The sequence below is a fragment of the Entelurus aequoreus genome, linkage group LG07 (assembly GCF_033978785.1).
Source record: "Entelurus aequoreus isolate RoL-2023_Sb linkage group LG07, RoL_Eaeq_v1.1, whole genome shotgun sequence".
Lineage (NCBI taxonomy): Eukaryota > Metazoa > Chordata > Actinopteri > Syngnathiformes > Syngnathidae > Entelurus > Entelurus aequoreus.
Genome location: NC_084737.1, coordinates 40,783,214 through 40,808,229, shown reverse-complemented (window position 1 = coordinate 40,808,229; position 25,016 = coordinate 40,783,214). Strand labels below are relative to the sequence as shown.

General features: G+C 41.2%; 2 protein-coding genes across 4 annotated transcripts in view; one reads left to right on the top strand and one right to left on the bottom strand.

The window, feature by feature from the left end:
- csf1b (colony stimulating factor 1b (macrophage)) overlaps nt 1–3,373 on the bottom strand; it is a 59,996-nt gene extending 56,623 nt beyond the window's left edge. Inside the window, exon 1 of one of the 2 annotated variants that reach the window (XM_062052076.1) lies at nt 3,186–3,373. Coding sequence is in view for 1 of the 2 variants with exons in the window: in XM_062052075.1 (XP_061908059.1) it covers nt 3,190–3,231 (42 nt within the window). In the remaining variant the exon portion in view is untranslated. The remainder of the gene's footprint in view (nt 1–3,185) is intronic. The other variant, XM_062052075.1, reaches the window with a different exon arrangement.
- The window catches only part of LOC133653869 (uncharacterized), a 236,429-nt gene that overhangs the window by 210,497 nt on the left and 916 nt on the right, over nt 1–25,016 (top strand). Inside the window, exons 1-12 of one of the 2 annotated variants that reach the window (XM_062053654.1) lie at nt 20,911–21,315; nt 21,563–21,639; nt 22,865–22,942; nt 23,032–23,106; nt 23,212–23,238; nt 23,357–23,547; nt 23,750–23,867; nt 24,021–24,112; nt 24,228–24,305; nt 24,395–24,469; nt 24,569–24,709; nt 24,844–24,914. In XM_062053654.1, the coding sequence (XP_061909638.1) occupies nt 23,385–23,547; nt 23,750–23,867; nt 24,021–24,112; nt 24,228–24,305; nt 24,395–24,469; nt 24,569–24,709; nt 24,844–24,914 (738 nt within the window). In that variant the 5' untranslated portion in view covers nt 20,911–21,315; nt 21,563–21,639; nt 22,865–22,942; ... (1 more) ...; nt 23,212–23,238; nt 23,357–23,384. Of the gene's footprint in view, nt 1–20,910; nt 21,316–21,562; nt 21,640–22,864; nt 22,943–23,031; nt 23,107–23,211; nt 23,239–23,356; nt 23,548–23,654; nt 23,868–24,020; nt 24,113–24,227; nt 24,306–24,394; nt 24,470–24,568; nt 24,710–24,843; nt 24,915–25,016 lie in introns of those variants that run through there. The other variant, XM_062053655.1, reaches the window with a different exon arrangement.

Sequence of the window (25,016 nt, the reverse complement as noted above, 5' to 3'; positions counted from 1 at the left end):
ACTAGAATTTCTTATTAGAGGTTTAAAAACTAATAATTTAGTAGTTCCATAATTAATTATTTGTTTCCATCTTTTCCCAATTACTCCAGTTAGTTGATAAAATGAAAAGCTTGAGCAAGCATCACCATACATAGCTCTAAATTCATCATACTTCATAATTTTACCATTCTCATTGATAATATCATTGACAAAAATGATTCCTCTTTCAAACATATTTTTCCAAAAGAAAGGCTTTCCATCTATTACAATATTAGAGTTCATCCATATTAACTGCTGCAAAATATCGTCTCTTTTTTCTGGCACATAAATTTGAAAACACCACTATGAGTGGATTGTTTCCTTTATGAACCCCGCCATGTTTCCCAGCAGACTCTCTGGGAGGGGATCACTTGTAAAAAAGGATACCATTTCTTTTGATACAGTACATGTTTTTTGTCCAACAGGACATTTGTGTACCACTCAATATTTAAATACATCTTTGGAACAATTGATGCTTTTAAAGACAGACACATAGCTTCAAGGTTGAGAAGTTTCAGGCCCCCATTGTCATACTCTTTGTACAAAACCTTTCTTTTAATCTTTTCTGGTTTGCCGTTCCAGACAAAATCGAAGACCCTCCGCTCATAAATCTTAAAAAAGTTTTGTGATGGAGCTGGTAATGACAAAAACAAATAAATAAATTGAGGAATAATTAACGAGTTGGCAATAGACATTTTACCATACAAGGTTAGGGATTTCCCTTTCCATAATTGCATAATTTTGTCCAGCTTTCTAAGTTGATTATCATAATTTACTGAGCCTAGATCTTCCAGATTTTCTGGGACAACAACACCAAGTATGTTAACTGGTCCATCTGTCCACAAAACAGGCACTTTGCATTCCATTCGAAAGGACGTTCCCTTTAGATTTCCGATCCTTAACATTTTACATTTATCATAATTAAGCTTAAGGCCAGATTGCTGTGAAAATATGTCCAAAAGATTAAAAAGGTTCCGCAAACAATGAGGAAAAATCTTATCTTTGTGAATCAGCCTTTTCTGACATGAACTTCATCAAGAACAAACACAGAACACGCCTCACTGATGCACATCTGCAAGACTCACTCAGAGTTGCAGTGTCAAGTTACACACCAGAGTACAACACACTAGTTAACAGCATGCAATGCCAGGCTTCCCATTAACTGACAAAGAAACAGATAACATATTTGGTGTCCAGTTCAAATGATTTAAAAATTTGAGAGTTTACTTTTGTATTTTACATGAGTTATTATTTGTACAAACATGGTGCAAAGTAATTCATGATTTGTTAAAAAATGTTAGTGGCTAGCTAGTTAAAATGGGATATTGTGATTTCACAAGACTGTCTTAGAAGTGATCATTTGAAGATGTTCAATTTGAAAAATGTACACTTAGAGAAAATATAAAAATAAAGTGTTGCATATTGATATTTATCTGTTTCTATATATATTTATTGTGAGAAATCATTAAGATGATCAGTGTTTCCACAAAGATAAATATCATTAATTATTAATAATAACAGAGTTAAAGGTAAATTGAGCAAATTGGCTACTTCTGGCAATTCATTTAAGTGTGTATCTAACTGGTAGCCCTTCGCATTAATCAGTACCCAAGAAGTAGCCCTTGGTTTCAAAAAGGTTGGTGACCCCTGCTCTAACTATAATCACACTGGCATGTTACAGGACCACTGCCTGTGCAACATGTCCCACCTTATGACGGTCAAAACAAACACTGTGATTAATCTTTATCCATTTATAATAACCGATCATTTATATATATATATAAACCTTTTTTTTTTAATATATGTATTTTTTCCCATCTTGTCCCCACAGTTTCCCCCTCTGTCTTCTTTTATTCTTCTTTTTATTCCCTCTTGCTCTGGTCCAGCTGTGCCAGACGCTAAATAAACATATATCTAAACATTTAATGAAGTCAAATACAAAGAAGGCAACAAGAGTAACTCTGTACAGAAGATATGGGCATCTATATCAACGATATGATTTGCCTGAGCGGCTGGACGGGACAGAAAAAAAAGGGCCGTAGTTTGGGGACTCCTGTATTAGAGAGATCGGATGTGAAAACACCAATGTGTCTCGGAGCTTCAACAGGGGATTTAAAATAATAAAAACTAGTGTTTTTTCCAACTAAAATGTTCAATAGTTAAGAATAGTACATCATTGCTCCACCCATTCTTGGGTCCACTGAAAGGCTGCCAGTGAATGATGTTTAATGGTTCATGACCTGAAATAACCTAACTTGGCAATAGATTTTCCAGGAGTGGTGGTCAAACCGTGCCGTCTGTTTCAAAGCAAAATATACATCTTTTTGTTCCCAATGAAGCCTGCCACCAAATGTTTTTCGTAAAGTGCAACTGAAATTGGCACCATATGGACCTAATCTGTCAAGCTCACGGTTAGAACATGAGGACAAAAACATGTGCCACACACAGATTCTGCATTTAAAAGTTTTCCACAATAATCACCACTGCAAATCACATAACCAGCAACATTCATTGAGTTTTTGCACCAATAACAAGGGAGGCAGAAAAAAAGAACTCAATACAAAACAATAACCATGACTTATTTGAAGCCACGTCAACATATGAGATGCATTACAACATAAAAGAAGATTATGTTGAAAGCCAACAGTAAAAAGAAACAGTCATTTTTTTTTTTCATGTATTGTTAAGCACAAATCAACTTTTACACTTTGACTACTTGTTGTTTTTTGTTTGTTTTTAATTAACTTCATGCATGTCCATTGCAAAAATGTACTATTATTCTATTGATCCAATTTTAACCGGCAATACTTAAATAGTAGAAATAATAAAATGTATTGAAAATTATATTGAAAATTATAACCATTCAAACTAAGATTTACTTTTAAAGCAGGAAAAACACATCAAAGAGCCCAACTCTAGAAATAAAATAGACACTAAGATCCTTCTTAGTGACTACTAAATTAAATTGTTTTAATCTAATGCAGCTAATGATGTGGCAAATGAAGAAGCACATGATGTAATGTCACCAATCTCATGATGTGTCTTGTCCATTCAGTCTGTTTTTCAAGTTTATTCAGCAAAGACATGATGCATCAAACCACATGCATGAGCGTCAAATAAATTTGAGCGCAGCGAAAACATGCTTGAAACATGAGAGACGTTCTCACCTACCTTAACCTTGCTCTGAGTCAGGGTTTGCACAAGGATGGTCATCTGGTAAGTGTTTAGCAATGAAAAACAAATCCTCTGTCACACACATTGAAGAAAAGCGATTATTCTTATATATTCAGTTTCACTCCACAGATAGGGCTCTGCTGGCAGGTCAGTCATGTGGCGTTAATGTGGTCTAACGTACTGGCTGATGTGCTCCTCCTGCGGAGTTCCAGCCTAGACTAACTGTTTCAGCAGACATACAGCCCTTATAAATACTTCCCACTTCTTTTCTCACGGACAAAACACAGCATCCAGGTCTTTCCATGTGCCCTGAATTGGGTTTTTTTTCATGATATGAACTTCAAAATGTATTTTTGTTGACACAATGAATAAGAGCAATTAAGCTATTAAATCTTTCATTGAGCATAATAATTCTTGGTGTGGTTTTGGGCTAGATTTTCTGGGCCAGATCAAAGAAAAATCACAATGACAATAACTTTTAAAAACTTTGTGTATTTTTAATAAGAATTCCCTGTGCAAAATAATAATACAAAAAGACTTTGAAATTATAATTATTTAAAAATGGAAATAGATTCATTATTGTGGCGCTGGCTAGCCAATAGAGATTTCCCAGAAGCAATTTTATTTGGCTTGAACATATGCAAGCTTTATTACAGCAATGCTGACACTACACAACAGGAAGTGTGACACAAAATGGGACATGACAGGAGGGTCATCACACAGAACACCAATGTCCCAGTGCAACACAAAGAATAAAGGAACACATGTGACAGGAAATAACCACATAAAAGGTATTGGGGTACACTTAAACTGACGTAGAGTTGTAACAAAGCAACTAAGCGCACTTAACACACACAAAAAGACAAATAACGCTGACATACAGTAGCAGTTGCCTAATAATATACGCGGCATGTCAAGATGGGAATGCAGAAGGACCCCACCCAGCACTGCTACATAGCATCCACCAAGCTGGTTACCTGTCGCCAGCAACACAGTCATTGAAACGGGCAACCTCCTGACCACCATTGGGTATATTGGCATGCCTGAGGACAGACCTGCCAGCCGCGCCACCTGCTCGGCCATCATTAGGGGTTGGTATGGGGTCAGAAGATAGCGATAGATAGCCATCACCCTGTTCCGTGGCTGCAGCCACAGCCGGAACATCACGTCAGAGAAGACCGTACACGGTACCACCCAGTGGTTCATCAGCTTGGGCGACAGTTCCTTCTTCCTCTGTGGGCAGTAGACCCACAACTGCCCACCGGTAAAAATATTACTAGACCATCATTCTATGAATGTCGTCAAGACCTGGGCCTTGGTCGCTGTGGCATTTCTCCCGCATACCAAACCTGCAGAACATCTAATTACCCAGGTATTATGCATTGTTGATGACACCATAGTTTGGAATAACATAGGCTTTGGACCATTTGGTGAAGTAGTCGATTGGCAGGAGGATGGAGCTGTTGACCAGGAATTGACTTAGGATGTCAACAGCCACCCGCTCCATGGGTGCTCTCACCTGATGGCATCGCAGGGGGCAGGGGTCTTATATGTGCCCTTCAGGTGGCCCTCCCCTTGGCATTGATAATGTTTTCCAAGAAGGCTGTCTCTAATTGGAACAAGTGCCATTTATTGGGATGCAGACAGAGCCCGCCTTGGCAGACAGCACTGAACACATATTTCAGGTAGGGCTGCAACTAACAACTAATTTGATAATCGATTAATCTGTTGATTATTACTTCGATTAATCTATTAATAATCGGATAAAAGAGACAAACTACATTTCTATCCTTTCCAGTATTTTATTTCAAAATATATCATGTAATCGTATAAAATGTGCTGTTCCATATAGTGCTTAGATCCTGAACAAGCTTAAGCCTGATGACCGCCTGTGCGGCCGACCAGCCGGAAGTCGCGGGGTTGACGATGCTGGAGACAAGGAAGATGGCATCGTCCTCCTTGTCGGAGCCAGAGACGGTCGAGCAGGGGGTAGCCGTTTTGCTGGCCGCAGCTGTGCTACCCCACCAGCACAGCCGTCAGTACCATCTGGGGGCGGAACTTGAATCACAGGGGGCGGAGCTTGAATCACTGGAGGCGGAGCTTGTGTCACTGAAGGCGGAGCGTCCCGACAGCGAGTCGAAGCCCTTCTGGGATGTCTTGGTCCTCGCCGGCGCGACGGGCACGGTCGTGAGGCGATGTTCCCGGGCCAGACAGAGTCGATGGGGACCAGCAAACCTTCGTGGCCCCACATCATCATCTTTTCCAGCTCTTCGGGTGAACAGCTGAGGGTCTCCACTATTATCACGTCCAACGCACACCACATTCCGGGTACACACCCGCAGTCAGCGTCGCGGGGATCGGGCACCAGGGAGTCCCATGATTCCTCCTCTTTGTCTTCTGAGGAATACCAAATTGGCAGCGAGTCTACCTTCAATTTTGCAAATATTTTTTTCTTTTGCTGGTCGGAGAGATACACTCCGCCAGGTCGGGGCAATTTACAGCTGTCATGTCTGTTGATCATGTTTTTGTTTGGCCATGTGCTGTTTGTTTTGTGGACTCTTTTTTTAGTTCCTGGTGTCACTTCCTTGTTTGGTTTGGTTTCCATGGTCACCCATTAGTTTTCACCTGTCATGTCACGCACCTGTTTCACGTTTTGTGTCACGCACCTGTTATTAATCATGTCTGTGTTATTTAAGTCTTTCTTTCTGTTCACTCGTTCTGCGTTCATTGTCTTTATGTCACACCTGTTCATGGCTCTTGCTGACTAAGTAAGTCATAGTTCATGTTATTGCTTCTGCTAATAGCAGCTTCTTTTGTGTTTTAGGCACGCTTGCCTTTTTTTGTTTATTGTTTGCATTTGTGAAAGTTTGAGTGATTTATGTTTAAATAAATCCAAGCTCACCTTCACGCTGTCGTCCGGAGCCGTCTTTGAATGGGAAGAACAACCCCGCAGCCAGCTGCGACCCCCCCCCACGTGACAGAATGAACGCAGCAGACGTTCTTCCGCAGACGAGCCATGAGGAAGTGATGGAGACGCGCTGGCGAAGATGGAGGCCAGCCAGAAAGGCTTCTTTTCGCCAGCATGGCGCGTCGTTCCCCCAGGATCCTCCTCCGGACCACAGGATTCCCCAACCAGCCCAGTCTTCCTCGCTGCCGCAGGAGACCCGTGCTGATGACGTCATCCCGCCCACTGGTCATGACGTCAGAGACCAATAATTTTTTTTAAATTCTATTTACACCCTCTGTCAGCCGCCCACTAAGGACTTTGTTTAAAAAAAAAATCCTTTTGAGAAGATTTTTTCTAAATTAAAATTTTTTATACCCAGTCTAAAGTGGAGGTGGTGAATAGACATTTTGGACAATTTAATGGGGAGGATTCTGCCCCCCTCCTGACCTCCCTCCACCCACCCCAAAAAACGGTTCCAGACGGGGAGCGCGTCTGGTATCCACTCCTTGAGGGGGGGGGGGGCCAGGGCCAGGTGCTGTAATAGTGGGGTGACTCAGCTGCGCCCAGCCAGGCAGCAACCTCCGGCCCGTCCACCACCACCGGTCTTTCGGCCTGCCAAGCAGCAACCCCCAGCTAGGCCACCTGCACCACGTCAAGTTCCTCCACGCCAAGCTCCAGTGCTGCCAGTACCAGCTCCACGCGGCCAAGCTCCGGTTCCTGCACCACGACGCCAAGCTCCGGTTCCTGCACCACGACGCCAAGCTCCGGTTCCTGCACCACGCCAAGACCAAGACCCTCGCCTAGACCAAGACCAAGTCCAAGACCAACCATGCCAAGTCCAAGACCAACCATGCCAAGTCCAAGACCAACCATGCCAAGACCAAGTCCAAGACCAACCATGCCAACACCAAGACCAAATGAGGCATGTAATTAATCCAAACGATGTATGTGTGCGACTATGTGTGGAAATTAACTGTTGAGTATTACCGGCAGTGTTGAGCGAGAGGCGGAAGTCCAAGAGGGACAAGACAGGCTCGGCGGTCCAGAGAACAGGCAGGAAGTCGGGGGCAATAGAGAGGCGTCGAAGGTCCGTGTCCAGGCGGGAGGTTTGAGATCCAAGAAGCAGCCAGGGAACCAGAGGGAATACGGGGAGATGAGACACACATCTTGTGACGCGGGAACAGATCACTACGTTCTGGCACAGGATAGCAGGTTGCGCTGGCTGAAGAAGGCAGGAGAGCTCATCAGCGACAGGGGTGTAGATTGCTGATTGGCGATTGAATGCAGCTGCTTGCTGCAGCAGGAGGTGCGCCCAGGGCAGGGCACAGATGAATGCGCACAGGGGCAATAGGTCAGAGAGAGCCTTAGTTGTAACAGCAACAAAGCTTTGTTTTTTCTCGTACTTTAACAATGGGTCAGAACTTCACATTTTATTAGGTAGTGATCAGACATTACTTTGGTGTACAGCAGTACCAACCCTTTAGAAGCATTAACACCCCTGACTAGGAATAGATATATCTTAATAACTTTGAGATGTGTGGGTTCATGTAATATTTGAGTAAAAAATGCTCATATTATCTATATTATCTGCATGAGTCACTAGTATGTAAGTATTATTGTAGCAAAATTATTTGCAAACGTATGTCTCAATCTGTGCGCGTGCAAGTGTACTAATTTGTGTGCCTGTATATCAGTCTGAGTGTGTGTAATTAGATCCAAGTATGTGTGTTTTAGATCCGCATACGTGTGTTTTAGATCTGCGTTCATGTGTTTTAAGTTGTGTGTCAGTCCCTAATCAGAAAGAACCCTCAATACGCTGTCTACTTACACGTGACTTTTGCTATACTTCTGCCGTGTACAAGCGTGTAATACAATGTGTGCGTGTGCATTCCCAAGTGCCTACATTAACCAACCACGGAAAACACCACGTAATTTAAACCAATGGCACAGGCAGGAGACTACAGTCCATCCAGATGCACACCTCCCGCCACCTAAACAGTTTTTTCCCCTCGGCCATCAGGCACATGAACAATAACAAGATCTGATAGCTCAGTTACAGCTCATTTTATTACCTATTTGTAACCCAGGCTTGAAAACACCATATGCCTGGAGTTGAAATAATTAATTTGAGTTAAAATAATTCATTTAGTAAAGATACATTTATTTCAGTTAAATAACTAAGTGTTAAAACAGGTACAAACTAATCTGCACTTTACGTTATTCATTTATACTTTTAACCTGCTCTACAAGTTGTTAAAATAGAAAATACACAATATACATAAAAATGTTGACACAAACATGGTGTCTTAACAGAAATTGCAGAGGTAAAAATTACCTGTCTCCATGGTTGTCACCTCTAGAGGGCAATCGGTGAGCCTGTGAGCCCTTCCGTGTCACTCATTGTATGACGCAACTTCCTGTAGTGTGGAAGAAGAGAAACTCCCCTTCCGGTTTTGTCGGTCCATGCGTGGCAATGCGAACACACGCGGAGAACCTGTCGATCAATCCTTGGCCATCCACTCGAGCAGTGTGACATCCGAGTGTAATATTCACTGACTGACATCCTGTGCAGTCATTTCACTTGATCAGCGGTTTTTTGATTGGGTGATTCAAATACCATCTTAATTCCCTGGAGCACCTTGTGTGGAGAGGACGACATCGCCCTTCCAGCCCAGGTGGATGAGAGGCTCCGCAGTCTCTCCAACTCCAACACCCATTCCCGAGATCCATCGATCCGATTCCCAGTGCATACTGGGTGGCGAGCTACCTTAGAATCTGGACACTGTGGTGCAGTGTTGACGTCCCCTCCCCCACGGTCTGTGCGGTAGGACAATACTTATACAGTGCTTATACAGTGCACTGTTAGCTACAGAGAAACGGGCCCCAACGAACTATTTAAACAAACTTTGGGAACTTTGAAAAAAGGGTTTCTATTCTGCCGGCTTTTCTTATTCTTGTTCATTATTTTTCATATACTGCAGTTGTTGTAAATTTATATGTGCACTTTTCAATACATGTTTGGCCATTCAACATTCAATTTCATCGTTGTCTGTGTCATTATTGATATGCAACACTGGCTCTTAAAAACACTAGGATTCTTCTGATACTAGTCCAGTTCGATATTTACACCATTGACTACTACTCACCTGTTTCCTCTATTACTAGTTCCTAACTAGGGTTACATATTCTGTGTTATATGTTTTATTTTGCATGATGGCACCAAGAAAAATTCCTAGTTTGTGAACTTGTTCTCAAACAATGGCAATAAAAACTATTCTGATTCTGATTCTGATGGCTTGGTCTGGGATTGGTTATTTCGATCAAGCAATCAGAGTTACTCGAAATACGGCCATCTGCAAAAACCTAAGATCATTATTTTGAAAAAATTATAGACTAGTGAATGGGGAATATAAGCGTGAGAAATGTCAAGTGTGGCGTGTCACGTGAGAAAGGGTTATATTACGTGACTCTTTTTACACGTTCATATCGCTGTATAGACAGATCGAATTACCAATCCCAGACCAAGCTATTAATCCACCGTGCCTACATTTAACCAACCACAGTAGACAGTATATCGGGTTGGAGGGTTCTTTCTGATTAGGGACAGACGGACAACTTAAAACACTCGTACGCAGATCTGAAACACATGTACGCTGATCTGAATACACTAATTCAAATTGATATACAGACACATAAATTAGTACACACACACACACACACACACACACACACACACACACACACACACACACACACACACACACACACACACACACACACACACACACACACACACACATTGGATTAGACTGAGATAAACATTTGCAAATAATTTTGCTACAATAATACTTCCATACACTAGGTCAGCAATAAACTTGGAGAATTTGCTGATAAAGTCTGAATAAGGCCCAGAGTGGCAACAGAGGGATAGTGGAGTAAAAGACCTTATAGTAAGAACCTCAAATTAGTTTTGTTTATTATTACTTAGGCTTGGCCTAAGGTTAAGGTTTGCATCAGAGTCCTGTTCAGCCCATATCTGTTGTACATAAATGCTTTACAAAAGAGAAGTGTTGGATACTTCTCTTGTTGCTCTATTAGTATTTGACTTTATTAAATGGATGTATTTAATGCAGAGGACAAGGCACAGACGACACCCCACGTGGCCAGAAATACGTTACGCCTAGGCCCAGAAACTCTACCCAGTCGGACGGTAAGACCGCCCCGCCCCACAAGTAACCGGGCCCCCACAAGCCCACAGCCACAGGAGACGACGGCGGGGCCCGTTCCAAGGCGCCTCACTCAGGTCGACCGCAGCAGGACCGCCCAGCATGGGGCCACGGGAACCACCTGCAGGGACCCCAACAATGGAGATGGAACATCCAGCAACGGCCCTGGTGGATCCTCTCTCTGAGGAAAGAGAAAAGAAATGTTAAAAAAAGGAAGAAAGGAAAGATGTAGATCACAGACACACCGACACACAAGGTCACTACTACAGCAGCTGGCCACTATGCAACACCGCAGAATTCCAAGCAACGCACGGAGGTGCCACGATAGATGCAGACTCAGTAGGCCCCAACCAAGACAGGCATCCGGAAGTGGATAGGCGGCGGGACCTAGGTGCCAGCCTGGCTGCAGCAGCCCAAGACGCCGACACCCGCCAGGCAACCAGGCCCCAAGTGCACCCCCCCAAAAAATGTATAATTATATATATATACAGTATATATGTATACATGCATATACACACACACACATACAGTAAATACATATACTTTTTGTATATACACATGTACATATATATCCGCATACACACATACACAAACATATATATTCATATATACACATTGTTACACATATATACACACACAAATACACACATACATATACACAGACATACATACACATACACTTCTACATACACACACACATTCATACATTCACACATATATATATATATATATATATATATATATATATATATATATATATATATATATATATATATATATATACAAAAAATATATATATATATATATACAAAAAATCCAAGATGGCTGCGCTTCAGAGCAGCGGCTTCGTGCGAGCGCTCCTGGAAGTGAGGGCAAAAATACCCCTCAATTCAGTCAATTTCATGGCTGGCTCACAGCGTGTTCACTCCGTGATCACTTACGACCGACTTACAATTCTGGATGTGGAGAGATCGGGCCATTTTGGGCTGATAGATGCGTGTACGATGGACCTGCTCGCTAGCTTGGGAATTCTTCGCGAGCTACATCCAGCAGTGGCCTTTGAAGCAGCGGCGTCGACTACCAGCGGAGACGGTCAGCGAAAGAGACGTAAGCGGTGCGCTCGGAAGCAGAAGCGGGGGTGTCGGGCGGGGCTAACAACAAAGCTAAATGCTTTGTTGTTAGCGGGGCTAACGAAAAAGCTAAATGCTAATCCACAAAGAAGCGCTAATAAGGAGTCTGTTAAGCTAGAACTAGCCAGCGCCAGGCTGGATAATCCCTGCACACATAGCAATTCTTCTAGAATAATATACAACTCACATAATGTTTTTTCTGCGTCAGAGGTGGACATGCATTTTACTGAGGTGGCAAACAATCTAAAAATTCCTGTCATATCAATTCCTAGATATGGTCGAAATTATTTAAAGTGCACTATGCATAATAAACGTAACATTATTAATATTGCTACTACGGATACTTTCAACAAAAACTCCTCAAAACAGCCCACTACCTATAATATGGGCTTTTTAAACATAAGGTCATTGTCTTCCAAAACGTTATTAGTTAATGAAGTCATCAGAGACAACAATCTTGATGTCGTTGGTTTAGCCGAGACCTGGCTCAAACCAGACGAATTTTTTGCGCTGGGTGAGGCGTCTCCTCCTGGCTATGCGGGAACGCATATTGCCCGCCCCATTAAAAGGGGTGGGGGTGTTGCACTAATATACAACAAAAACTTTAGCCTTACCTCGGACCTAAATAATAAATATAACTCGTTTGAGGTGCTCACTATGAGGTTTGTCACACCGCTGCCTCTCCACCTGGCTGTCATCTACCGCCCCCCTGGGCCCTATTCGGACTTTATCAATGAATTTTCAGAGTTCGTTGCTGATCTAGTGACGCACGCCGACAATATAATCATAATGGGAGACTTTAACATCCATATGAATACCCCATCGGACCCTCCATGCGTGGCGCTCCAGACTATAATTGATAGCTGTGGTCTTACACAAATAATAAATGAACCCACGCATCGCAACGGTAATACGATAGATCTAGTGCTTGTCAGGGGTGTCACCACCTCTAAAAGTTACTGTGGCACCTCTAAAGTTACGATACTCCCGTACACTAAAGTAATGTCCGATCATTACCTTATAAAATTCGAAGTTCGGACTCATTGTCAACAAACTAATAATAATAATAATAACTACTATAGCAGCCGCAACATTAATACTGCCACAACGACGACTCTTACTGACCTACTGCCTTCAGTAATGGCACCTTTCCCAAATTATGTGGGCTCTATTGATAACCTCACTAACAGCTTTAACGACGCCCTGCGCGACACCATTGATATTGTAGCACCGCTAAAGCTAAAAAGGGCCCCTAAAAGGCGTACCCCATGGTTTACAGAAGAAACTAAAGCCCAGAAATTATCATGTAGAAAGCTGGAACGCAAATGGCGTGCGACTAAACTTGAGGTTTTCCATCAAGCATGGAGTGATAGTTTAATAACTTATAAACGCATGCTTACCTCAGCTAAAGCTAAATATTACTCAAATCTCATCCACCTCAACAAAAATGATCCTAAATTTTTGTTTAGTACAGTAGCATCGCTAACCCAACAAGGGACTCCTCCCAGTAGCTCCACCCACTCAGCAGATGACTTTATGAATTTCTTTAATAAGAAAATTGAACTCATCAGAAAAGAGATTAAAGACAATGCATCCCAGCCACAACTGGGTTCTATTAACACAAATATGACTGTATATACGACGGACATTGCCCTCCAAAATAGTTTCTCTCTCTTTGATGAAATAACATTGGAGGAATTGTTAAAATGTGTAAATGGGACAAAACAAACAACATGTTTACTTGACCCAATTCCTGGGAAACTTATCAAGGAGCTTTTTGTTTTATTAGGTCCATCAGTGTTAAATATTATAAACCTATCACTTTCCTCTGGTACTGTTCCTCTAGCATTCAAAAAAGCGGTTATTCATCCTCTACTCAAAAGACCTAACCTCGATCCTGACCTCATGGTGAACTACCGGCCGGTGTCCCACCTACCGTTTATCTCGAAAATTCTCGAAAAAATTGTCGCACAGCAGCTAAATGAACACTTAGTGACTAACAATCTCTGTGAACCTTTTCAATCCGGTTTCAGGGCAAATCACTCTACGGAGACAGCCCTCGCAAAAATGACTAATGATCTATTGCTGACGATGGATTCTGATGCTTCATCTATGTTGCTGCTTCTTGATCTTAGCGCCGCTTTCGATACTGTTGATCATAATATTTTATTAGAGCGTATCCAAACGCGTATTGGGATGTCAGACTTAGCCTTGTCTTGGTTTAACTCTTATCTTACTGACAGGATGCAGTGTGTCTCCCATAACAATGTGACCTCGGACTATGTTAAGGTAACGTGCGGAGTTCCCCAGGGTTCAGTTCTTGGCCCTGCACTCTTTAGTATTTACATGCTGCCGCTAGGTGACATTATACGCAAATACGGTGTTAGCTTTCACTGTTATGCTGATGACACTCAACTCTACATGCCCCTAAAGCTGACCAACACGCCGGATTGTAGTCAGCTGGAGGCGTGTCTTAATGAAATTAAACAATGGATGTCCGCTAACTTTTTGCAACTCAACGCTAAGAAAACGGAAATGCTGATTATCGGTCCTGCTCAACACCAACATCTATTTAATAATACCACCTTAACATTTGACAACCAAACAATTAAACAAGGCGACTCGGTAAAGAATCTGGGTATTATCTTCGACCCAACTCTCTCGTTTGAGTCACACATTAAGAGTGTTACTAAAACGGCCTTCTTTCATCTCCGTAATATCGCTAAAATTCGTTCCATTTTGTCCACAAGCGATGCTGAGATCATTATCCATGCGTTCGTTACATCTCGTCTCGATTACTGTAACGTATTATTTTCGGGCCTCCCTATGTCTAGCATTAAAAGATTACAGATGGTACAAAATGCGGCTGCTAGACTTTTGACAAAAACAAGAAAGTTTGATCATATTACGCCTATACTGGCTCACTTGCACTGGCTTCCTGTGCACCTAAGATGCGACTTTAAGGTTTTACTACTTACGTATAAAATACTACACGGTCAAGCTCCTGCCTATCTTGACGATTGTATTGTACCATATGTCCCGGCAAGAAATCTGCGTTCAAAGAACTCCGGCTTATTAGTGATTCCCAGAGCCCAAAAAAAGTCTGCGGGCTATAGAGCGTTTTCTATTCGGGCTCCAATACTATGGAATGCCCTCCCGGTAAAAGTTAGAGATGCTACCTCAGTAGAAGCATTTAAGTCTCATCTTAAAACTCATTTGTATACTCTAGCCTTTAAATAGACTCCCTTTTTAGACCAGTTGATCTGCCGTTTCTTTTCTTTTCTTTTCTACTCTGCTCCGGGGTGGACCGCTAGCCTGTCCATCAGATGGGGACATCTCTACGCTGCTGACCCGTCTCCACTCGGGATGGTTCCCGCTGGCCCCACCATGGACTGGACTTTCGCTGATGTGTTGGACTTTCACAATATTATATCAGACCCACTCGACACCGAGGATGTCGTTGTGGCTTGTACAGCCCTTTGAGACACTAGTGATTTAGGGCTATATAAATAAACATTGATTGATTGATTGATTGATATATATATATATATATATATATATATATATATATATAGTCGTGGTCAAAAGTTTACATACACTTGTAAAGAACATAATGTCATGGCTGTATTGAGTTTACAATAATTTCTATAAATCTTATTTTTTTGTGATAGAGTGATTGGAGCACATACTTGTTTGACACAAAAAACATTCATGAAGTTTGGTTATTTTATGAATTTATTATGGGTCTACTTATAATGTGACCATATCTGCTGGGTCAAAAGTATACATACAGCAACATACATTATCAATTTTGGTGATGTAGAAAAGTTACAATCAAATCAGCTTCATTGCATGGCCTTTTTACTTCATGTGAGTGATTATGATTGACGACACCTGTTGTCTTCTCTGAGCCCATTTAAAAAGGGCTCATGTGATGCAGTCATTAGACTCGGTTACAAACGCGACAATGGAAATGTCAAAGGAACTAAGCACAGATCTGAACAAATGAATCATTGACTTGAACAAGTCAGGAAAGTCACTTGGAGCCATTTCAAAGCAGTTTAAAGGCCTACTGAAATGACATTTTTTAATTTAAACGGGGATAGCAGATCCATTCTATGTGTCATACTTGATCATTTTGCGATATTGCCATATTTTTGCTGAAAGGATTTGGTAGAGAACATCGACGATAAAGTTCGCAACTTTTGGTCGCTGATAAAAAAAGCCTTGCCTGTGCCGGAAGTAGCGTGACGTCGCAGGTTGAAAGGCTCCTCACATTTCCCCATTGTTTACACCAGCAGCGAGAGCGATTCGGACCGAGAAAGCGACAATTACCCCATTAATTTGTGCCAGGATGAAAGATTCGTGGATGAAGAACGTGAGAGTGAAAGACTAGAGTGCAGTGCAGGACGTATCTTTTTTCGCTCTTACTGTAATTTAGGTACAAGGGCTCATTGGATTCCACACTCTCTCCTTTTTCTATTGTGGATCACTGATTTGTATTTTAAACCACCTCGGATACTATATCCTCTTGAAAATGAGAGTCGAGAACGCGAAATGGACATTCACAGTGAATTTTATCTCCACGACAATACATCGGTGAAGCACTTTAGCTACGGAGCTAACGTGATAGCATCGTGCTTGAATGCAGATAGAAACAAAAGAAATAAGCCCCTGACTGGAAGGATAGACAGCAGATCAACAATACTACTATCAGGAGACACCGAACCAAACACTGGACCTGTAACTACACGGTTAATGCTGTCCCGCCTGTCGAAGCCTAGCAATGCTGTTGCTGACAACGCCATTGAAGCTAACTTAGCTATGGGACCTCATCAGAGCTATGATAAAAACATTATCTCTCCACCTACGCCAGCCCTCATCTGCTCATCAACACCCGTGCTCACCTGCGTTCCAGCGATCGACGGCGCGACGAAGGACTTCACCCAATCATCGATGCGGTCGGCGGCTAATGTCGGATAGCGCATCTGCTATCCTCAAAGTCCTCCTGGTTGTGTTGCTGCAGCCAGCCGCTAATACACCGATCCCACCTACAGCTTTCTTCTTTGCAGTCTCCATTGTTCATTAAACAAATTGCAAAAGATTCACCAACACAGATGTCCAGAATACTGTGGAATTTTGCGATGAAAACAGAGCTGTTTGTATTGAGATACAATGTGTCCCAATACTTCCGTTTCAACCATTGACGTCACGCGCAAACGTCATCATACATAAACGTTTTCAACCGGAAATTTTGCGGGAAATTTAAAATTGCACTTTAAAAGTTAACCCGGCCGTATTGGCATGTGTTGCAATGCTAAGATTTCATCAGTTTCAGTAGGCCTTTAAGGTCCCAAGAGCAACTGTGCAGACAATTGTTTTTAAGTTTAAAGTGCATGGCACCGTTTTGTCACTGCCACGATCAGGAAGAAAACGCAAGCTATCACCTGCTGCTGAGAGAAAATTGGTCAGGATGATCAAGAGTCAACCAAGAACCACCAAAAAGCAGGTCTGCAATGAATTGGAAGCTGCTGGAACACAGGTGTCAGTATCCACAGTCAACTGTGTTTTGCATCACCATGGACTGAGAGGCTACTATGCAAGAAGGAAGCCCTTGCTCCAGAAGTGACACCTTAAGGCTCGGCTAAAGTTTGCTGCTGATCACATGGACAAAGATAAGACCTTCTGGAGGAAAGTTCTGTGGTCAGATGAAACAAAAATTGAGCTGTTTGGCCACAATACCCAGCAATATGTTTGGAGGAAAAAAGGTGAGGTCTTTAATCCTAGGAACACCAGGCCTACCGTCAAGCATGGTGGTGGTAGTATTATGCTCTGGGCCTGTTTTTCTGCCAATGGAACTGGTGCTTTACAGAGAGTAAATGGGACAATGAAAACGGAGGATTACCTCCAAATTCTTCAGGACAACCTAAAATCATCAGCCCGGAGGTTGGGTCTTGGGTGCAGTTGGGTGTTCCAACAGGACAATGACTCCAAACACACGTCAAAAGTGGTAAAGGAATGGCTAAATCAGGCTAGAATTAAGGTTTTAGAATGGCCTTCCCAAAGTCCTGACTTAAACGTGTGGACAATGCTGAAGAAACAAGTCCATGTCAGAAAACCTACAAATTTAGCTGATCTGCACCAATTTTGTAAAGAGGAGTGGTCAAAAATTCAACCAGAAGCTTGTGGATGGCTACCAAAAGCGCCTTATCGCAGTGAAACTTGCCAAGGGACATGTAACCAATTATTAACATTGCTGTATGTATACTTTTGACCCAGAAGATTTGGTCACATTTTCAATAGACTCATAATAAATTTATAAAAGAACCAAACTTCATGAATGTTTTTGTGACAAACAAGTATTTGTTCCAATCACTCTATCACAAAAAATAAGAGTTGTAGAAATTATTGGAAACTCAAGACAGCCATGACATTATGTTCTTTACAAGTGTATGTAAACTTTTGACCACGACTATATATATATATACACTACCGTTCAAAAGTTTGGGGTAACCCAAACAATTTTGTGGAATAGCCTTCATTTCTAAGAACAAGAATAGACTGTCGAGTTCCAGATGAAAGTTCTCTTTTTCTGGCCATTTTGAGCGTTTAATTGACCCCACAAATGTGATGCTCCAGAAACTCAATCTGCTCAAAGGAAGGTCAGTTTTGTAGCTTCTGTAACGAGCTAAACTGTTTTCAGATGTGAGAACATGATTGCACAAGGGTTTTCTAATCATCAATTAGCCTTCTGAGCCAATGAGCAAACACATTGTACCATTAGAACACTGGAGTGATAGTTGCTGGAAATGGGCCTCTATACACCTATGTAGATATTGCACCAAAAACCAGACATTTGCAGCTAGAATAGTCATTTACCACATTAGCAATGTATAGAGTGTATTTCTTTAAAGTTAAGACTAGTTTAAAGTTGAAAAGTACAGTGATTTTCCTTAAAAAATAAGGACATTTCAATGTGACCCCAAACTTTTGAACGGTAGTGTATATATATATATATATATATATATGAGTTTAAAAGGAGTTTTGCATTTTTGGGTAGCAGCCAGGTATTGTTGCTTTGTGCATAAATGTAGCTGTTTGAAAGTGTACCACATCAGTGATATTTGTGATTTTAGGAATTAAGGTTTTGTTTTTACCAAGCACTGTGGATTATCTTAACACTGACATTTATTTGTAGTACAGTTAGTGAATGAACTGTACATTTGTAGTAACAATATTATAGTTTCTCGTATTGCCATTATTGCAATATCTAAAGAGATACCTATTAGTCCATTTTTTTTCTGTATGTGACAATGATGCGGCCTTGGCAGGTCTAGGTGAAAAAGTCCAGGCCCATATTATTTCGTCCCAGTCCGTCCCGGGAGCGAGTCATAAAAAAACATCTGCTCTTGAAATCCTAACCCTCCAAAGCAACCTTCCTTTGCAAGCAACACTTGTCCATGTTTGAACTCTTACAATAAGAGTTCTTATCTGGGAGGTACCAGGCACCCTTCCAATCCCCAAGGCACTAGTGCTGTGATCACATGGGTAGGTGCAAAGTAAGAAAGAAAAATAGAATTGACTATGCACTCAGTGGGCGACTGCAAATGTTGTTGGAGCCAGGTGGTGTTCCACGGCGCTTAGAGGTTCCTGAACTTTGTGTTTATTATTCACATCGTATTGTGTGAAAAGGCACTTGACTTTACTGAGACAGTGGTTGTCTTTATGTACACTACAACCTGACCCACTGCACAATTATTCTAGCTTTATTTGGAAAGGTTTTGTTCTTTTCATTTAGTATTTTATGGTGTCTTGCTGTGTCCCCTACACCAGTGGTGTCAAACCTACAGTACGCGGGCCTAGGTTTTATCAGGCCCGCGTGATGAGTTTGCCAAGTATAAAAATTAGCTGCTTTTTTTTTTGGAACAAAAGAAACTGCTGTTCTAAATGTGTCCACCGGATGTCACAAAATAAATTATGTTAGGCAAGCAAACGGTTTATACCGGGGCCAAGCTGGAGGTACACAGTAAAGGGTGACTGTGGTTCCTCCTCCTCGGCCCACATGAAACTCAAAACCTGCCGTTTTATGTGTTCTGCTTCGACCACATCATCACTTGGCACCCTCGTTGCCCCAAAATGTCCATGTCAAACACGAGAAAAGTGAACTTAACTCTTTTGAATAGTTTTTACCTCCGTTTCTTACGGTTTGTCGAGTTAGTACTGGATAGATACATGGACATGACAAAGGAAGTATTTGATACCTCGAGGAGTTTACATGTTGTGTTTTTTTGTTCAATCCTAGAAAGACTGACTTACAGTTTAATCCTGGCTTTGTAGATACACTGACACAAAGTCTAAGCTCATTGTGTTTTTGAAGCTGCACCAATTTCCTCAGAATTTAAAAAAAACTTGGTGTTTTGTCCAGAGGATTATATGTGATTGTACATTTTCACAATGTGCTTGTTCTCTTTTTGGCCAAATTAAAACAAAGAAAACAACCTGGAATTGTCTTTATTTTTAAGTTATCATGCCATGATTTTACCATTCCGGTCCACTTGGGAATAGATTTTCCTCCATGCGGCCCCTGAGCTGCAATGAGTTTGATAATGCTGCCCTACACATTAAACCTGTCATGTCTGTTGATCATGTTTTTGTTTGGCCATGTGCTGTTTGTTTTTTGGACTCTTTTTTTAGTTCCTGGTTTCACTTCCTTGTTTGGTTTGGTTTCCATGGTCACCCATTAGTTTTCACCTGTCATGTCACGCACCTGTTTCACGTTTTGAGTCACGCACCTGTTGTTAATCATGTCTGTGTTATTTAAGTCTTTCTTTCTGTTCACTCGTGCTGCATTCATTGTCTTTGTCACACCGGTTCATGTCCCTTGTTGACCAAGTAAGTTTTCATAGTCCATGTCCTAGCTTCTGCTAACTAGCAGCTTCTTTTGTGTTTCAGGCACGCTTGCCTTTTTTGTTTATTGTTTGCGTTTGAGATAGTTTGAGTGATTTATGTTTAATAAATCCAAGCTCACCTTCACGCTGTCGTCCGGAGCCGTTTTTGCATTGGAAGAACAACCCCGCAGCCAGCTGCGACCCCCCCACGTCCCACACAGCAGAAGACTGCTATATGGATCCGCCTTCAAGTCGCCCAACCCGCGTTACTGTCACATTCGTTTTGGCTCCGCCTAGAGGATACAGCTCCGCCTCTGAAAATTGTACGGTCAGACAGCTGATCCTGAGCGGACTCGTGTCTGATTCGCATACGCGTACGAGACAAACCAAACCGGCGCGCGCCGCCTAGAGTTATAGGCTCCGCCTACGCGCGCTGAGCCGACCAATGTCTGCACCCGCAGACGTGGACGCCCCTACTAGCGTGTACGCGCATGAGCCAAGATCTCTGGACTTTCTTTGCTGGAACACGAACGTAAGTATAGATTTATTGATTTATTGCTACATTCGCAGTAAAGATCAGCCTTTGTGTTTCCATCATCATTTATGTATGATTGTAATGACGTTGTTTGATATTAGGACTAGCAGTAAAACTTTATATTCTGTAAAAAAAGGCTATTTTATTTCCAGCGCCGCCTCCCAGAATGCTTTGCATGGGGACGTGCGTCTGACGTCACGTATACAGAAAATTCAAAATGGCTGCACGCGGTAGGTGAGGCCCGAGCGAAGAAAAGTGGAAAAGAGAGTTATTCGTCAAAAAACCCACACGACGACGGTCATTTTTTCGCCGTGCTATTGTAAAATTGTCTTTTATCTGTGTTTTGTGTTCCGGGGGACCCCGACTCCAGAATGTGAAAGTTTCCCGCGTGAAGCCGGTGAGTAAAAAGTTCAATACAGTTAACTTAGGCCATCTTTTGTTAGACGCTGTGAATGTGTGTACATGCTACGATATTCCACATATTTCCAACTGCTTGAAACGAAAGCGTATTACTTTATTGTCAGTGTTGTTTAGGCCCAGGTCGCTAACGTTACTTCGTTAGTCAACAACGTAACGTTAACGGAGTGGAAACAGCCGTTCTTTGCCATTAATATGAGTGTGTATTATTTCTTTTTGTTCTTTAGTGGAGCTCGAGATCCTGTTTACTGTGGACTAGCTGTGTGTGACGCCATGTTGTTTTTGTTTACATTAAAAAAAAAAGGTATGTCCATGTGTTTTTTGGCATAGTTAATTGTAGAAAAAAATATAAAATGAGGTGATGTGAGTGGGAAAATTTGCTGCACATATTAAGGATCCTTTTTCTTGATCTATATTTTTATTTGCTGATGTATATATTTTATATGCTGTTTTTTATTTAATTAATTTATTAGAGAGTATTTTATGCTTTATTTACCTTTTTTTATTATTATTATTTTATTTACTATTATTATTATTATTTCCACATGTAAGCATAAATAATTGATCATATTAGTACATTGTTTGATTGCTTTGCTTAATGCATTCCATAATTTAATTCCACATACTGATATACTGAAGGTCTTAAGTGTTGTACGTGCGTACAAATGTTTTAAATTACATTTCTCTCTAAGATTATATTTCTCCTCTTTTTTTGAGAAGAATTGTTGTATATTCTTGGGTAGCAGGTTATAGTTTGCTTTGTTTATAATTTTAGCTGTTTGCAAATTCACTATGTCGTGGAATTTCAGTATCTTTGATTCAATAAATAAAGGATTTGTATGTTCTCTATATCCAACATTATATATTATTCTTACTGATCTTTTTTGTAACACCGTTAATGAATAAAGTGTACTTTTGTAATTATTTCCCCATATTTCTACACAATAACTCAGATATGTAACACTAGTGAACAGTAGAGAATATGAAGTGATTTTTTGTCTAGAACATGTTTTGCTTTATTCATTATTGACGTGTTTCTTGCTACTTTATGTTGTATATTTTTTACTTGAGATTTCCAGTTCAATTTATCATCAATCATTATACCTAGAAATTTGGTTTCATTTACTCTTTCAATTTCTATTCCGTCTATTTGTATTTGTTTGACTTTCTTTTCTACTGTTACCAAATAGCATTATTTTAGTTTTACTGAGATTCAAAGATAGTCTTTTTGTCAAACCATCTTTTTAATTTGTTAATTTCTTCTGTTATTATTTGTATTATCTTCTGTGTGTTCTCTCCTGAACAAAACGCTGTTGTATCATCCGCAAATAATACTAACTTTAAATCTTTGGTAACTTTACAAATGTCATTTATCTAGACATTGAATAATTTAGGTCCTATATTGATCCCTGAGGTACACCACTGGATATATTTAGCGTTGTAGACGAAACCACCACATTAATATTAAAGATATGGTAAACATTCTTAGTGCTAAAGATATTCCCCTCTCCTTGTATCCCTTCTCCCAGCTCCACCGTCTCGCCGAGTGCCAGCAAGAGTCATGAGTACTTGTCAACTCGACTCCTCAACTGGAGATAACTTTCTAGGTAAAGACTGATCTCCAAAATAATATCTCAGCATCCAGTAACCATGGTTAACAGATCTCAACCATTTAATACCAATTTATCTCCCTTAGCACCTCACCATGGGGAAGGTTGTATTCATATGCCTTCACCAGCACCTGCATTAAACATGCAGAGAGTTACACAAGGTAGGGACTGATCTCTGTATACACTACACCCATAACTTCAAACCCTACTTTACGATTGAGCTGAAGTTCTGACTATTATGACCTGTACTTTTACCTTTCTTATAGTTCTTACCACCTTGGGGCACCATTCAGGTAAAATCTCAGCTCATCTTACTTGCTTATTTGTATACACTAACACCTGTGCATGCTTTTGTCCACGTTGTTCCTTTGACGATGAATAAATACCCCTTTTCTTTCTTTCTACATTAAGGGTGCCTTTTCATCTGATTAAATTTATAATGAACAGGGACATTGCGGTTGTCCCAAGTGGATGGTATGATGATAGGATGGTTTTTTGGCCCAGCTATAAAAACACCAACAGAATTGAAAGGGCCGCTTTAAATGAGGAGCAGCATGAGCCAAACTGGCCAAGATTTGACGTTTCTGTTGTCCGAACTTGTGGTATGCAAATTCATAATCATCTTGTTTATAAATAACGTCATAGTTGCTTCTCTTTATGCTTGGAATAACCTATTGTGTCTATGTTCTGACCAGGTCTCTTGTAAGAGGGAGACCTGATTTATCATCATCAATAATAATAATATTCTGTTCAGCTCTACAGCTAATTTGAAACTCATGTTCATTTTAACATATTCAATTTTAGACAACTACAAAGACGCATTAAAAATAATGCAACAATATGGAAAGGGCTGCAACACCTCAGACCTGCAATCTGAGGCAGAGAACGAGGAGCTGCCAGAAAAAAGGAACAGGAAGCCAGTGTAAGTGTGTTCCGTCTTGTTTTTGTCATGTTTCTACAGTAATAGGAAGGTTATTTCCGGTAGCATTCAAAAATAGACCAGAGATGCTTGTACTATATGTATATTTGGCAATTTTGGTATTGCAATAATCCTAATGATATGGTTACCCAACAGCCATCGTCTCGGGGACTCAGATGATAGCGAAGAAGACCCGGGAAATAGTGACCTCACATCTCTGGGGTTGGCAAGCCAATTGCACAGGCAGAGTAAGGAATAATCTCTTAACATCGAAAACAACAAAACCACCACATTAATATTAAAGATATGGTTAACATTCTTAGTGCTAAAGATATTCCCCTCTCCTTGTATCCCTTCTCCCAGCTCCACCGTCTCGCCGAGTGCCAGCAAGAGTCATGAGTACTTGTCAACTCGACTCCTCAACTGGAGATAACTTTCTAGGTAAAGACTGATCTCCAAAATAATATCTCAGCATCCAGTAACCATGGTTAACAGATCTCAACCATTTAATACCAATTTATCTCCCTTAGCACCTCACCATGGGGAAGGACGCATTCATATGCCTTCACCAGCACCTGCATTAAACATGCAGAGAGTTACACAAGGTAGGGACTGATCTCTGAAATATTAGTGTATAGATAGGCCCCTTTGGTATTACCAGTCATGGTTAACTGATGGCTCTCTCACAATGCCCACCTCACTAGGAACGGCAGTCCCTCCTCGACTCCCTCCACCTCCCTCACCAGCAGCCCTCAACATGTGGCAGACATCGGAGCCTGGATCCAGCCTGGCCTACAGGCCAACATGGCGAGGGGAAAGAATGGCCGACAACATTTCCTGCTCTGGTGAGCAATAACTGACAAATACCGGATGGTCATTCTGTGTGGTCATTAACTAAGGTCAATAGCTAATGTCAGGATTATGAGTAATGAGGATAAACACTGAAACATGTTAATTTTATACGGCTGTTTGTCAACAGCGCCTGAGGTAATCCAGATCCTTAGCCTGCTGGAAACTATTAAGCACAACCAAGACCAGCTGATTGCGAAGGTAAACTTCTTAAGCCTTGAATAGGTCAATAATTCATAATGACATTGATTTTGATTCATTATTATTTTTTAAAGAAAGAAACAGCCTACATGGCAGCTTTGT